The following is a 16807-nucleotide window of genomic DNA, read 5'->3' on the forward strand; positions in this document are numbered from 1 at the left end:
CCAATGCCACGTGTACACATTATTTCCCAGTGGGGAATGACCCAATGTCACGTGTACACTTTATTTCCCAGTGGGGAATGACCCAATGCCACGTGTACACATTATTCCTGACTGGGGAATGACCTAATGCTATGTGTACACATGATTCCCCAGGTTCCTGACGGTGCAGTGAGATCTCCGTGCAGACCCCCATCCATGGAGCTTTGTCTGTGGTCATGAAGTGCTGTCAAATGATGTGGAACTGCATTTAGGGCCTGCACAGAGAGACTGAGAATTGCATATAAGTTACAATCAAAAATGTTTATGCACAAACAGACAGTGACGTACAAATTATTTTCACCTATAGCATCGAAAGTGCCTCAATGTGTTTTATTTTTTCTATCCTTCCTACCATATCCTAGTGTATTCCTTGGTTCGTCAGCTGGGGTGGAGAGACCCTGCTCAGCTGTTGAGCCAGTTGGCCCCTGGTGGTTTGGTCGGGTGACCCTGAGTGACACTTGTGCCTAGAGGTGCCAGACATACTGAGGGTTATCTTGCCAGAGACATCAACTTCCAAGGGTCAGTGGTTCAAGCAGGATGTTAAGGAGATGGAATGCCCAGTGAACTCTGCACTGTCTTGAGTGGAAGTGCATAGAGGCCTGTGCATGTGGTTCCACCTTTGCCTCCCTGCATCCTGGCATCATTCTGTCTCCCTGTGAGTAAGGGGCACCTGGACCGAGGTTCCCTGCTCGTTTGTCACTATGTCTTTAGTCCTGAGCGCTGGGCCAGTGGTGAAGTGAACTCATCTCTCTAGCTTGACCTTGGGGATGCTTGACCTGGCTGACCAGGGTAGCCACTAATCTGAACATGGAGGCAGTGAGACAGTTGCAGAAGTCAATGCACTGCTTCAGCTTCTGAGGAATGAGCTCCATGGTGTCCCATATGCCCATCTGCTGTTCCTGTTCCTCCCTGGATGAATTCCCTCATTGCCAACACCAAAGGGCCATCTCCTGCCTGCTCTCCAGCAGTACAGGTTTCTCCCTGGTCTGGTTGCAGGGCTGTTGCTGAGTGGTGTTCACCATCTTGTGTACATTCATTCTGTACACCAAAGGCTCCCCCCTAGGTGGTAGTATGGTGGGGGGAGGGGTGTTTGCAAGGGCCAGCAAGGGAAGCCTCAGTACCCTCATCCTTGGAGGTCCAGGAGATGCTTCTGCTGGAGCTAAGCCTTTCTCTATAGAGGTTGCATGGAGGCTAGTGAAACCTGTAAGACACGAGAAAGTGAGGTTAAGCAGCCAGTGGATAGAAGGGGTGTGCAATGATTGACATTGACAGCAGGGTTCGTGTGAGAGTTGCAGTGGAATGAAGAGTGATACTTGTTCATAGTTACTTGAAGAGTATTTTAGAGTGGAGCATTACTTCTGACCTCTTGCTTTGCATTCCCTTAAACAATTATAAGCATTTGAATGAAGATCACTTTTAAAAGGATCTCTGCCTCCAGGCAGATCCCTTTCTAGACCAGATCAACCCCGATCTTCCAAGATTATCCAGAAAACATTGGACTTCTTCCAGATGTCCAAAACTCAACAGCCCCCACCCTGACTGCACCCCCAGCCCCCACTGCAACACAGAATTTGTTTCTAGTTTGATGTCCATTGCTTAACCTTGAACTGCAAGACTCCAGGTCCATTCCAACAGGAAAGAGGACAGGTCAATTCAAAACAATGAATAGATACTAAATCAACAACCAATTCCATTGCTGCATATCTTTTCAGAATCGATAAATTGAGTTACAATAATGCATTGACCATTAAAAATAAAATGAAAATGGTCATCCACACGCTACATTGCAAACATTTGATGCACAATTATTGCTACCTGGCCCATATTTATTTTATTTTCAGTTTGTCTAATAGATTGAAAGCTAACTGAAATGTGAAATTGGAGGCGAGTTGGTATGGTGGAAGCACCACAACCCTTCAAGTAATTACAGACTACTTTTAGACAGTGACACTATTGTGGTCATTCAAAGTCTAGAGGCCACTGACTGTAACGAAAAATATGTCACTATTAGTATTGTAGACTCATGATAGTATGTCAAACAGCTACTATATTCAGTAATTAATGGGTCTAAAGTGTACAACCATTACAGATTTTTGTGAAGAAATTGTAACTCAATATTGATTTTTTTTATTGATTAACCAGCATTTCTTAGACATTTTATGATGCAAATGACACAATCTCACGAGCTGTGTATGTAATAATAGATTGCATAATGTGTCAGGATTTCATTTGACCTGCATTCTTGCTATGGTATTTCTATACTTACGACACCATCCTGCCACACTAGATTGTACGATACTATATTTGTTTCCATGTCTGTGACTATTTGAATAATTTAGTACTCAGAATTGGTTTCAACATGGTTATTTATTTGGCAAATTCTAGTCAATTTTTGAAATAACAATATTTGCTTTAATACAATATTTTCAAAACACAAAAGGTACGCAGTGTAAGAACAGGAAGTTAATTCAAATGCACTCATGCCTATGTTGATAACAATTAAAGAAATCTGGAGTTAGTATTATATTGCTTGTAACAACTTTGCTTGTTGATGTTGATGTCATTGAATACTTGACAAGCACTACTTTCCAAAGTGATGTTGATCACAATTTTACAACACCCATGGTGTAAACTACTGTATGAACAAATGTGTTTGCCAGTACAATGGCCCTTACTTGCAGAATATAATCTGCACACTTAAACATTGCAAGGACAATTAATTTTAGCCTTTGATCAGTAGCTTAGTTGCAACAAATATTAAATGTCTTTTGCCTCATTGCTACTGTTTCTCTAACAAAAAAACAAATCGATGCTATAAGTAAAATAAGCAGACTATCCAAGACTTTCTTTGTGAGACTGAGCACGTGTTACTGATTAATATCATTGTGCTTCTAAAATCATTTTTATATGAGAGCACCCATTTAACATTGTAGATTAATTTGTTACCTCAGCTGCAAAAATCCTTAAATTGTTCGGCTCCCAGTACAAGCAATTTATGTTGCTGTTTATTGCATATTATAGGAAGCGAATGCTGTTTCACATTTTTGTGTATCTACTGCCCATTTAATTAGTTGCTCTTTGGCAATGCATAATACTGCTCTGTAAGTGGACAGGCCCCTGTGTCCTAATTTTATGCAGTGGAACTGCCAAGATTTGCTTCCAAGCATTCGCTACAGTGAAAAATGGCATGCATTTTCTTGATAGTCCATGTGGTTGTAGAGTATAAATGGCTAATGAATTACAGATGAACATTGACGCAAATTAATCTTTTTGATGTCCCTAGGTTATATGGCAGGCATTTAAAAGTTTAATCAATACACTAAAGTTGAAAACATGCAGGCACTGCAGTTGTTTGGATGTAATAAACATTAGAGGAAAACTGGAGACTTGTGCTCAGTACATGTATCATAATGACAGGTATTTATGTTTAATGGACTAAATATTTTTTACTGGAAGAGAACAAATGTCAGTTTAACTTTGAAGGTTCTGGATTTAAGTTAGCAATACATGTCTCGGGGAGATGGCTGCCATATCAAACAGTCAGTAAGGAAGCAAGAATCTAAACAATATAACGACTAATTGGTTCTGCCTTCAGTTAGTTAACCTAATGAAGCAAAATTGTCTGCATTTTTGTTGGTGCATATTAACGTTTTCTCCTTTCTGTACAATATGCAGCCTGAACTGATTATTTCATTTTGGTAACCTAGATTTAACCTTTACCACACTTTGATGTAACATATTGTTAAATTTGCCATAGATTTCTGAAGCAACTGCAGGGTGAACAGTAACTATGAAACCTAATGTTGGTGCAGACTGATAAACAGCGTGGATGAGATATGTCCAGTTTAAAATAGCACCACTGCTACACGCCTATCTCTGCTTAACTCCATAATTCAGTCTTACATGTGGTTATGGATGTCTCCGCTCTGTGAGTCTATCTTTTTCCTACAGGTATTATTTCAGCCCTTCCAGATAATAAGGAATGTTTAATTGCATTGTTAATTGATTTTTTTCGCACTGCATTATTACCATGATTGATTGCCATGTTGATGAAAATGTTAAATGCAGCCCATGTAAAAGTACCGGGGCAGTGAGGAAGGAGAGTCTTGCGGAGAACAGATAACCTTGATGTTAAGAGCTACATCCTTTGGATATGTCTTTCCTTGACATATTGATGGCTCGGGAATGGGAAAAGCTGATTGTATGCAGAATACAATCATTAAACCCACTTCAGTGCACTGTTGATTAATTTGTTTTTTCCTGAAGGTTCTGGTTAAACAGAAGGCCTCAGTAACCTCAAGAGCAGCAATATTTCACCAGTAGAAATTGTGTCTTAACTGATTTTCTCTTCTTCCTTTCCCTCCTCCCACTACCATCCCCTGCAAAAATGTTTCCATCATCACTACAGCAGAATAATCATTCGCCACCAGTAGCAAATCTGAAGACAGCACATGCCCACATCAAAGCAGAGCATGTCAATGTCATTCAAGGATGTGGAGATACACTCCCTTTTTTTTCAACATAGTATGACATATGAGGAACAAAGTGTTGATTGTTCCACTGCCAAATTGTACATAATGGAAACATTAGCTTCAAGATAACTTTTAATCTGTCAGACTAATGGGTTCTTAATGTGTATAGGGGTTTAAATGTATGTCAGCCATGTCTGTATAAGGTAATATACTTGCGGCCCAAGAGGATCTCAATGACTGTATGCTTGACACAATATGGTTTATTATTGTGTGTCAGCTCATCGTTCTGTTCCCACAGACTTTGAGTGCTTCTCAATTTTCTAGCAACAGATTTTTAAAAAGAGGAGGCCTGAGATTTCCAGTTATAGACACACTGCTGCCTCTCGAGTGTATTTCGGATAAAGCTGGACCTCATCATAATGAATAAGTTCCATTGAAAGCTTGGGATACAAATTTTTTTTTAGAGCACACATGCGTGCCTATAATTCACAGTCTGCCCTTGTACTGATCTGTACTGTTTCTGTTGTGCTGTGTTGGACATGTGGAAAAGAAAATGTGAATGTCAACTTTTCCAGATCAGATTGCAGCCGATTAAATCTCCTCAGTGAACATTAAGGGCTGGAAATAGAAACTGACAGTCTTTACATTTATAATAGGCATCATGTGTACCTAATTTTGGTTTGCTAAATTGCAAGTTATCAAAGTTAACAAAAATAAATACAATAAAAGCATAAAGGTTTCATATTAAGAAAATGCATTTATAGCACATTTCTCTTAGTGTCATTTTCAATTTATCCACTCAAGACATGTAACTAAACAAGTTGGCACTGGCAGTGAATACATCTTTGGTCTCTATCAATTATTGGTTATGACAGTTGGTGAAGCAACAGTTTATAGAGACAGTATGCCTTTTGTTGGAGTTGACTTTTTTTTAAAAATAACCCTAACCTACAAAAGCCTGTTCATATTATTTCAGATTTTTAAAATTACTGTTTTGAATCATGAGTCTCGTTGCAGCTTTCAAAAGCTAATGGAATAAACCTGCAAGCAATGTGTTACTGAGAGCCTCCCACCTGTGGAAAAAGGCTGTCACAACTCACTCACACAACTGGGACTGTGGGACAATGTATAGGAGTCTTCGATGTCTTGTCTGTCTTGAGTTTAAAGTTAGCTAGAGGGTCACTCTTGGTCAAGGCACCTCAGGTTGAGAACAGGCAAATAGACCAGGGCTCCCCACTCTCACTACTATTCAAGCTTCCTACTGGAAATGCTGTGGATTGATGTCAATTAGTGATGCCTTCCACAGTCGAATACCCTACTGGCATGGACCATCAAAGCACATGATAATGAATAAAAACCATGTGGACAAGGGGATGGTTGATACCCCTAAGTTAAAGCCAAAGAAAGAGTCAGAGTCATACTGATCAGGAGAGGACTTTTCATTCATCAATGAGTGAGCATTGGTAGGAAAGAAAGGATACGAGTGATTCCAAAATGAGCAGTGTGCCAAAATGTTATGTGTAGACTAGAAGTGTATGAAGTATCCTAGACTGCATTTTATTGACAGATCCAAAAACTATTGTATCTTACACATTTATAAAGCATTTTAGGTTTCAGTGTAATTTTATTTTGCAAACCTAAAGTTACATAATTCAATGAAGTGTCACACTGCCTTGCTTCAGATGGGCTGTTTTTGTTAGGTTTGTTTGTTTTGTTGTTCTGTTAGTCTCCTCTAAACGAAGCCTAGACTGGGTGACCACTTCGCACAACATCTATGTTCTTTCTGCAAAAAAGAACCTGAGCTTCCTGTTGCCTGCCACTTCAACACACCACCCTGTTCCCTGGCCAACATCTCTGTCTTCGGCTTGCTGCGGTGCTCCAGCGAAGCTCAGTGCAAGCACCTCATTTTCTGTTTGGGACGTCTACAGGCTTCTGGACTCTATATCAGTTCAATAATTTTAGGGCTGGAGGCATGTTCTCCCATGTCCTTATGGCAATGCCCCCACACACCAGGCCTTGTTATCACATGGTCTGTTATTACACACAACCCATTGTTAGCCACTAATAGTTCCCATTGACAGCTATTCATTCTCCAAGCTGACCATTATCCACTCCTTTGTCTGTCCAACTGCTCTTCTCTCTCTTTGGGCTGTATTTTCATCTATCGTTTACTCCTTATCCCCTCGCCCCACCTTATCTTTTGCATAAAAAATACTTTTTCATAGCTACTGTCCGTTCTAAAGAAGGGTCACTGGACCCAAAACATTAACTCTGATTTCTCTCCACAGATGCTGCCAGACCTGAGATTTTCCAGCAATTTCTGCTTTTGTTTCTGATTTCAATCGTCCGCAGTTCTGTTTTATTAGTCCCCCTTATGCCTAATATCCTTTCCTGGAACAGAACATTGAAGAGCTAGGCATGTATTGAGTAAGGCTGCAACAGGGAAACACAGATCATCCAGTATTTGCTTCAATCTTAAATTAAGACAATACATTACAGGTTCCAAGTTGCATATATCCGATAGCTATTCAACCACAGTTGTTGTGTCATGGTGAGGACGTGCCTTTTCTTACAACTGACTGAAAGTTGTGTCAGTCTGCACACTGTCGAGGGCTTGCATTCTCCTGTGACAAGGACTGGAATGTGTGTGTTAGTAAATAGGTTTGACAGTTCTCCAGGATTGTCCAAGTCACTCTTACTGGGAAGTCTGGAGAAAACCATAGGGACACTTGAAAAGTTCTGAGATTTCTTTTTCGTTCTGTTTGAACATTTATTAGCTCTAAAAGTATTGCAGTGGAGATAAGAAAGCTCTTTGACTGACAGGCATCATCAATTGCGAGTCTGTTTGCCTTCCAATTGCAAGAGGAAAGCACAGACTGATAAGCTGGGAGACCAATAGCAGGAACATGTGTACAGAGCATTGGAGACGCGATGTCATGCGATGAAACCTCCAGGGCTGCATTGAACCAGAGCTGGCAAACATAATAGAGAGGTTGTGATGATCAATTTGGACTATAACCCAGAATGGCTGGATATTGGGGAATAACCAAAACATGTGCTATGCACATGTTGCATTACATTGTCCAAGTGCATAACTCACCATTTAACTAATTTTTCTCTATTCCAAGATTACTTCAATACTACGTTGAACTATGAAAATTGAATATGAGAAACCTGGGAGTAAATTAACATCTTTAGCCTAATGATCCTTTTCATTCTCTGGAATTATAATCAATCATATTTGTAAAAGATCTCCCATCACAAATTCTCAAACAACCAATGCAGTAACATTATATGATTCATTGCTGAGATTAAAATGCTTGCCAATGCCTTTCATTTCCATCCAAAACGCATTTTTGCATCACTAATTTGAAAAGGATTTTAGACAAAATGCAACCACATGTACAATATCAAACTGTGCAAACCTGCCAGAGTGAGGCACGGTGAGGAAAGTTCAAGTAAATGGATGGGCTTGTTATCGTAACTTGAATTGGGAATGACAGGGTTCAGTTATTGTAGTACAGTAATCCAGAAAATTACTTTTACGTTTTGGAAATGGACAACTCAAAGGTGAAAAAAAGGATCCAGATATCAAAAAATGTTGGTTTTAATACATAGAGACTGGTTCTTACATAAATTTCCTAACATTGTCAGTTCTTGCGAGTTCTCCAGCTCATAAGAGCCATTTTTCTGATGCAGAAATAATTTTATTACCATATGGATCTGTCATGAGTACTTCAAATATTGGCTGAGGCAGCCTTTCCAAAGTTTCTGTTGAAATCTAGGTGATATAAAAGATTCATTGTGGCAAAACACCACCTACTCTGACAATGGGAAATAGAGTCAGAAGGTCCCACACTACATTCTGAATTCTGCAAGGACAAAGGTGACACTTTTGGAGAAAGGAAGAAACTCCAGAGGCTCACAACCTGATTGCAATCTGATAATTGTGAATATGTCGAGAGCAAGGTGGCCCTAGTTTATATGGTGCTCACATTGAATGAGCCTGTTGACCCAACTGGCAAGGGACTTTTTAAAAAGTGGTAGATGTCAGGTGCACTATGAATCTGTGATGGGTGAACTAGGTACAGCAGGAAAGGAGCAAGATTTGGAGGAAAGTAGAAAGGAGCTGTTCTGTAACTGCTTAAATGAGAAAGACAACTTCTCATTGTAGATTATTATCTTGCAAGCATTTCCAGGAAGGGAACAGAAACATAAAATACTGCTAACCTCCAGAGTATCTTTGTATATCACACACTGTGTCATCATCTCGTGATAAAGGGACTCTTGAATGTAATTAACCATTATTCCCAGAATGCACTCGCCCTGGAAAGCTTTTTCAGAAAAAAAAATCCGACAACAATAAAGAAGTAGAATTGGCAAGGGTTAGAATCTTGAAATATATGAATATTTTGCACATTTTATAGTGCCTTCATACTTTGTCTCTCTTCATGGTTCAAGTCGGAGGGTGGAGTCTTTTGCAGCTCAGAAGGGGGCCATTCAGCCCATCATATCCCTGCTGGTGTTCCTCAGAACAACCTAGTCAGTTCCATTCCCGTGCTCGCTGCTCATATCCCTATAGGTTAATTTCCTTCACGCGCCCTTTCAATTTCCTTTTGAAATTGTTCATTGTTTTTGCTTCCACCACCCTCATGGGCAGAGTGTTCCAAGCTCATTACCATTGGCTGAATAAATAGTTTTCCTCATGATCCCTCCTGAATCTCTTACCTTTTGAATAATTTCTCCGGCACTTTGTATAGTTAAAGTTTAACTGTTAAGTTGAAACACTTCCTTTCACAAAGCAAATTGACCATTTATTTGTATGATGTCTAAACTTCCTATTTTAAATGAATGCTTTTTTTACCGCCCCTTTGAAATGCTGTTTTATCAGGTACACATGAAAGCTGTAAAATATGATTTGCTGTCAAATCACACCTGCATTGCTGAGTGTGGTTTGTCTGCAAAGCCAACCCTTTTTTAAAAAAAAATTAAATAGTTTCAGACCCCGGGAGTTCAGAAATTTCAGCTGACTTTTACTGTCACTAGCTTGAGCACCTTTATCCCCAGGCGAACAGCAGCAGCTGGAATTTATTTCCTGCTGCCAGACAGTTCAACTGCTTTATGATACATCCAGAAATTCACTTTCTTTAATATTCGAACCTTTTATTCAAGGTGACAGCTGCTCACACGTTGCTGTACAGAGCACCTCAAGTAGCAAGAGTTTTCAGAAAAAATGAGTATCCCATTGTTACGAGCTCACAATGTAGAATGACTGAGGTTATCCCTAGGCCTCTGAGCCCCAACCTCCCTGACAGAACAACTGCTGGTAACATAAAACTTGACTACAGTTTGTAATGATGTCTGGGGAAAACGAGGCGGAGGAGCAGCAGAGACTACTGCAAGTGATAGGCGATGATGTCAGATTCAGTTAGGAGTGCCGACACTGTTCGAATAGGGTTGGCACTAATATCGTACCAGTATCTTTCTCCTCATCTCTGTTTTCTGTCACTGCTCACAATTCTAGGCCTGTCTCCACAACTGACAATGTCTTTTCAGATCACGTTATTGCCAGCACAGAGTGCACTCAGCACATCATCACTCAGCTCCTTTGTTTGAAGCCTGGTCTTTTGTCATTAATGCACTTGATATCTATTTAAAACTGACGGAGAATATGGGATCTGTTTTCCTGTCTTGAGATCATTGACAATATTAATACCACATGTCCTTGCTTCATATTCTAAGCGCTGACACCTAGCTGCAGTCTCTTGCATTCATCAAGTGGCTCTTTCACCAGGATGTCTGCTAACAGTCCTGTTTCTAATCCGTCAGTAACACCAGCAGATTGCAATCACTGACTGTTAGCATAGCCTACAAAAACATGTTCTTAACAAGTCACTTCATTTATTTAATTTTGATGACGGGGTGAGAAGGTTGGTGGGCTGGAGAAGAGCATGATAAATCTAGCGTGTAAAGGGCAGAAGCCAACATTGTTTCTGGAAAGAACTGATCGTGTAGCCTGGAGACATCAAGTGTTAAACATTGGCCAGATATTCCTGCAGTTGAGAGTTTGTATCCCATTCAAATCATGCAGCCTCTGTCAGCGTCTGTGCTTCGAGGTAATGAATAGGATTGCTCCATCTGAAACTGCCAGTCTGGCTGACATTCTGGGTCATAGTTCAAATGGCAAGAGCCCACTCTTTACTTACTGTCATTCTGAGAGTTTGGCCAGTAACTTTGTTGAGTGCAACGGCTGTTATCAGTACAGTTGGGGACCTTGATCCATTTTCTTGCCTACAATTTCATGTGTGGAAGGAGCAAAGAGTAGAGTCAAACCTGCCTCCAAATTGTTAACAAAAACATACCTTGCAATTTCTTTATGTAATGAATCAATAAATGTTAACAAGTTGAGGCTGAACAAAAGACATGGGCATGTGTAATGAAACAATCAAAAGACATTACATTGCACAAAATTATTCTGTTTCAAGTGCAACATTTGGGTGTCATATGAATAATACTGTCAAAATCACTTGTGCAGTTGATACATCATGTCATATTGGCCCTGTTTCTTCTTGAGATCACTATGATGGCACAAAACATCTCTCAAAATGTCATTTTCCTCACATAGTCCTCTTTCAAAGATGCCATTTCGCTCCTTGGTGCAGTTTAATTGTCACTTCTCTCCATGAGGCCATTCTGGAAATCTTCATGGTGATGATCTTCTCCTGAGATCAGCTCTTCCCAGCAGCTAGGGGGCAAAAGATTGATAGACATATTCCATCACTGCTTAAAAAAAACATTCAAATTGACTGGAAATGAAAAAAAAATCAAGTTTTATGAAACATTACAATATATTGTAATTAAAGATAAAAATTTCACTTGAAATCCTTCAGGCCCTTGAGCGATAGCTGCCTCCCTCATGTTAAGGAGCATTTGATAAGAGGTTGTTTATTCTTCTCTCTCTCTTAATGAATTATTCTGCAACTTCTTATCTTGATGTCAAAAAGAATGTATCCCAGTGTGAAAAGAGGACATACTGTGGCACTTGGTTTGTAGCTAAAATAATCATAAGTGATGTCAGATGTGTGCTTGTTGAGCCATGACAGCTGACTCACTGCAGTTCTTGTCCATGAGCCAGCAGGCCCCAACGCACATTATGTTTATACTGCACAATGAACTATTTGTACAAGTTGAATTTTTCAGGTGAAAACAATGTGATTGCTTCATCTTGTGTTGAGGTTGTGGCTGTACACTTTTTTTGAAAAAATCAGGTTGCCGTACTATGATATCAAGCTAAGTTGATTCAAGAAATTCATCATGAATTTCTTTCCAAAGTCAAAAAGAATTGTCTGTAGCACACATAGTTGGTCTTAGATGAGGTGTTACAATTGGCATCACAACTTCTGGATGGAGAAAAGGAAAATCAATCAAAGTCTTTTCTGTAGGTCACTGGAATGTATGTGTGTAGATGCTGAATGGGCCAGGATAGACCTTGACTATGGCACTTCCACAGCCAATAAGGCCTATTAGCACAATATTGAGGCTCAACTGAATAATGGTCACATTGGTGAGGTGCCAATAGAAGACAGAAAACTGTATTATATAGCTGAGCTTTTTTGATTTCACTTATGCAACTTTACTTTGTGCTCATTGTAATAATGATATACTGATGTTTTATTTCTTCCTGATTAAGTGCTGCCACCACCCCTCCTCACATTCAGATGTAATTCAAAATTGCATCTGGTCAGTGCTCCATGTCACTGATAAACTTTAAATTGAAAGTGATCTTTCCAAAGTCCACCAGTTTATTTCTGTGTCCAATTCCAGCATTCTGCCCTTCTGATTGCTTAATTTTGTTGCATTTATACCTGGCAGACTTGCATCCAGGAAGGTTAATTGAGGCGGCTCAACTGATTTGCATTTTGTAAATGAAATAAGCATCAGAAAAATGTCTTTTCATCTCATCTGAGTCAAAAAGGAATGTTCTAAGCCTCAGTGTCGCCCAGTTGCCTGACCATCAGATTTTATCTACTTGCACTGTTCCTTGAGATAACCTTATCTAAAAGTGTTGTGTCTTTCTATGGTCCAGTGTGACAGGCCAGCTAATTGAAGTGCTTAGCGTGTCAGAGGGAACAACTTTATTCTCAGCTTAACCACAAAATGATAAAATCTGTTTTGGGATGGTGTTTTCACCTTCAAAGGAGCCTCTTTACCTGCCTCAGTGATTATCTTTATTTTCGTTTTGTGACTCATTGATAGTACAGATTCTGGGTTTTTATAAAGATGTGTACAGTTAAATGGATGTCCTAGAAAAGGAAAATATTTGCTTTCTTTTTAAACAAAAATGAAAAGACAATTTATTGATTTTTTTTTTCTTGTTTGTAGGTGTTTTTGCAAAGTGTCGCTATGTATATCATGGAAGGCACTCGGAGGGGAACAGATTCATCCGTGATGACCAGCTTTAAGAACAGTTCTGCCACACTGCCTGCTTTCACTGCTATACAAGATATATGCACACATTGTATTTAAAGCCAAAGACTTATCCAAATACAAAGAAACACAGAGAATACATCCTTAGCCTGCTAGTGTCTTCTGCTCACTTTGCCATGCCTGTCAAGATCAACCTTTCAGTCTAGTCTGAGCAGGCACATAGAGATTGACATGATTGCCTTTAAGCAGGTCCCTTCTATCGCCATGACAGACAGCTGCACTGAGGCTGTATGCCTGACAGGATGAGCCTCATGATGGATTGCCTGGTACAACTGCTGCTCGTGGGAGGGCAGAGGTCACACCTGAGGTTGAACTGAGCATGCCTATTGCATCACACCAAGTTCCAGAAAGTCACATTAAACCCTTACTGCACTCATTACAATGACTTGTTGTTGAGTAATGAGAAAATTTTGTTCCATTTTATAGATGGCCATGGACAAGATGAAATGAATAGTCATATTAAACCGTAAATCCCATTGACTGACCAACATTATTTCAGGGACTTTATCTTGATTTATCTTTTGCCTTATGGGTCTTATTTTGAGGTTAGGAAGATTAAATATCAGCTCCATTAGATGAGATTCTCTTTTTAACTTTGATCAGTGATGGTTCACGAACAAAATTGACAACTCTAGCTAGCTGAATAGATTGTACTTATATTTCTGTGTGGCTTTGACTTTTGATGTATTGAAAACAAGTCTCCCTTTCCCACAACTTTTTTTCTTAGCAGCAGATCATTTCCGAACCATTTTTTTTAATTTTACACTTGCTGTCTTGTACTGAATTTGAGTGGGATTTGCAATTTACTACTGTTGTAAAGGATAGAGAATTTATTTTGGTAGAGGGAGGTCATCCTTTTCTGTGTTATAACCCATTCAGTTTGGATTAGATGTTTTTGCAAAAGACTTCAGTTATTTTTGGTGCAACCGATGCAGCAACTAGATAATCTGACAACATTAAATGCTCATGTTTTCTACAAAATATGCCATTATATTTGGATACTCTTGTTCAGCACTGAATTTAATAGTGTTTTGCTATGTTTATACTGTATGATGTTTGGTTTTTCTACAAGGATAAATTTTTATATTTTATGTAGTGACCAAGCATTTCAATGTACACGTTTTTCTACAAAGTACAGCATTGTGGTTTTGTCATATTCGTTGCAGTAACTAAACATTTGGAAGCAAATTTTTTGTACATAACTTTTCTGCGTTCTTATTTAAATACTGACAATGTTCCAAAAATCTCGAGTTTGCAGTTTTTCAGTGGATCCATTGGAAACATTGAACAGTGATGAGCAAAATTTATAATAAAGCAGATAGCCAGTCTAAACAGTATGCAATTATTTCAAGTTCTATTTACACATGCTAAGAATATTATGTTACTTTGTTTGGATTTAAAAACTAACAAAGTAATTTCTTATATTATTAATCTGTGCCTGACACACATTGCAGTAACTTACATTCCCACTTTTTGCAAAGCATACTTAAAGCAGTTTGTTATTTAGCTCTGATAATTGTTTGCTTTCTTATCAAAATAAAAGCATTCACTGAATTGTTCAATTCTTCTTGGTCTGGTGAAGGCAGTTTCTTAGCTGTGCTTGAGCTTCCAATAGAGTGTATCTACAAACCTCACTATGGGTGCACGATTGCAAAATGTAGCATCTCCCCCACAAACTCTTGGATTGCTGCTCTAAAAGAGAAATCCCCATCTATTTTAGATATACAAAATAAAGAAGTAATTCATGGTGACTCACATTTTCTTCCACAGTATTTTTGATAATAACTGTAAGAAGTTCACTTTTAAGTCTGAGCCCAAATTGATTTAATTTCAGCCAAATGTGAATTTTTTTGATGTTGATTTCATTCAGATTACGTCAGCCTTTTAACTATTACACTCCCCAGTACCTCATTACTCACTTCCCATTGGTGCATTCCCCAACCAATATGAGTTGCACAGCTTGGAAAAAGAGGTAACTGAGACTCAGCACTTTCCCACAGAGATGTGGTGGCAAGGTCTCCCATTCTATCCCGTGTGCAATTCTTAAAACCCAACAGATAATACAGAACCAGGTATTTTCTAGCAAGGATGGACAGGGAAAGGAAAACTGGTTACATCTGGAAGAACTGCTTCACACAAGTATGATTAGCACATGAGAGACACAATTCTCATATCTATTGAAGTTGAAATTTAGTGATGTGAGGGAAATTGGAACCTTCAATTGCAATGGGAAGAGTGGCCTCTGTGAATCACCTCAAGTTACCATCACAAATTCACTAGAACCCCTACAGTGCAGAATAAGGCCATTCTACCTGAGTCTGTACTAACCCTCTGAAGGGCATCCCACCCAGACCTAACCCCATTACCCTGCATTTCCCATTGCTAACCCACCTAGCCAGCACATCCCTGGATACTACATGGCAATTTAGCATGGCTAATCCACCTAATGTGCACATCTTTGGACTGTGGGAGGAAACCAGAGCACTTGGCAGAACCCCATGCAGACATGGGAAGAACATGCAAACTCCACACACAGTCACCCAAGGTTGAAATTGAACCCAGGTCGCTGGTGCTGTGAGGCAGAAATGCTATCCACTGAGCCACCGTGCCGTCCAACTAACAGTAAGCATTTATAGGGAGGCATTCACCTAAGAGTTTGGTTAGCTGCACATCTTGGTAACTTTAAGGCAAAGGTGAAGAATGAGAGAAGAGAATCACTAAATGACTTTTTGGCTTAAAACTGTTTGGCTCCATCACCTAATTGAGACTGGCAGCCTTTTATTCTATGCATGGGGTTAGTTGATGATGAAGGTGATGCAAAAAATCATTAACGTTCTTTCACTATCCTAGTGCATTTCCTCTGCAAATGGCAGGCACAGAAATTACAGATTCATTCCAAAAGATTGGGGCCAATGTGTCATCTAAGCATTAGCCTTTATTATGCACATTTGCTATTGGCTTATGCAAAATTCATTTTCTTGAAGAAGTTGCTTACAAAAAAAATCATTGTTTTCTTGCATGTTTTGAGAAATCTCCTGGCAATAATGAACGAGAATGTTTCCATTTATTTTCCATCCATTTATTGTGTTAGCATGCCAGGCCTAATTTTAGCCTGAGGCAATGCATCTAAGTAAAGTATTGCCATTGAGTTCAGTATGTTTGGTGAACAAAATAGTACAGGAAATGTGCAATTAGATTTTCCTTTCATATGGATTTGGGTTTCTTAAACAATGCAATACAGGCACTCACTCGCTCCCACCTATGGCTAAATATGGGATGGCATTCAGCCATTAAGATAAGAAAGATATCACGAGTTTGATGCCTGGTCTGTGTTTAGTTAGTGAACTCAGCTGAAGGCAGTTATATAGCTTCCATTTCCTTGGAGTGAGAAGTGGTAAAGTTGGCCAAGTGCTGCTCATAATAATTTTCCAATAATGTGTACGGGCAGCATACTATCATTGACTTCAGGTGAAACAGGATTGGGCTCTGATGGGAGTTTCCACAACTGTCCCAGTCTGCCCAGTTCAATATGCGCCAACACTTGACTTGCAGACAAACAATCAGCACTTAGGCCAGGATGGACTCTGCTGATACCTCCCATACAGCTGTGGACAATCTGCATCAGACTTGAACAGAAGCACACATGAGGGAAGAAAATCAAAGGAAAAATTAAAAGAGCGAGAGAGAAAAAAAAATCAGAACTGGATCTAATAAATTATAAGAGATAGTAGGAACTGCAGATGCTGGAGAATCTGAGATAACAAGGTGTAGAGCTGGATGAACACAGCAGGCCAAGCAGCACCAGAGGA

The 16807-nt window shown here is 39.5% G+C and overlaps 1 protein-coding gene across 2 annotated transcripts in view; it reads left to right on the forward strand.

Annotated features, from left to right (window-relative positions):
- lrmda (leucine rich melanocyte differentiation associated) overlaps nt 1-14557 on the forward strand; it is a 795236-nt gene extending 780679 nt beyond the window's left edge. For both annotated transcript variants that reach the window (XM_048616297.1, XM_048616298.1), the window contains one exon: nt 12894-14557. In XM_048616297.1, coding sequence (XP_048472254.1) covers nt 12894-12973 — 80 coding nt within the window. In that variant the 3' untranslated portion in view covers nt 12974-14557. The remainder of the gene's footprint in view (nt 1-12893) is intronic.
- The last annotated feature ends 2250 nt before the right edge of the window (nt 14558-16807 follow it).

This window comes from Rhincodon typus, chromosome 34 (genome assembly GCF_021869965.1).
Source record: "Rhincodon typus isolate 14 chromosome 34, sRhiTyp1.1, whole genome shotgun sequence".
NCBI lineage: Eukaryota > Metazoa > Chordata > Chondrichthyes > Orectolobiformes > Rhincodontidae > Rhincodon > Rhincodon typus.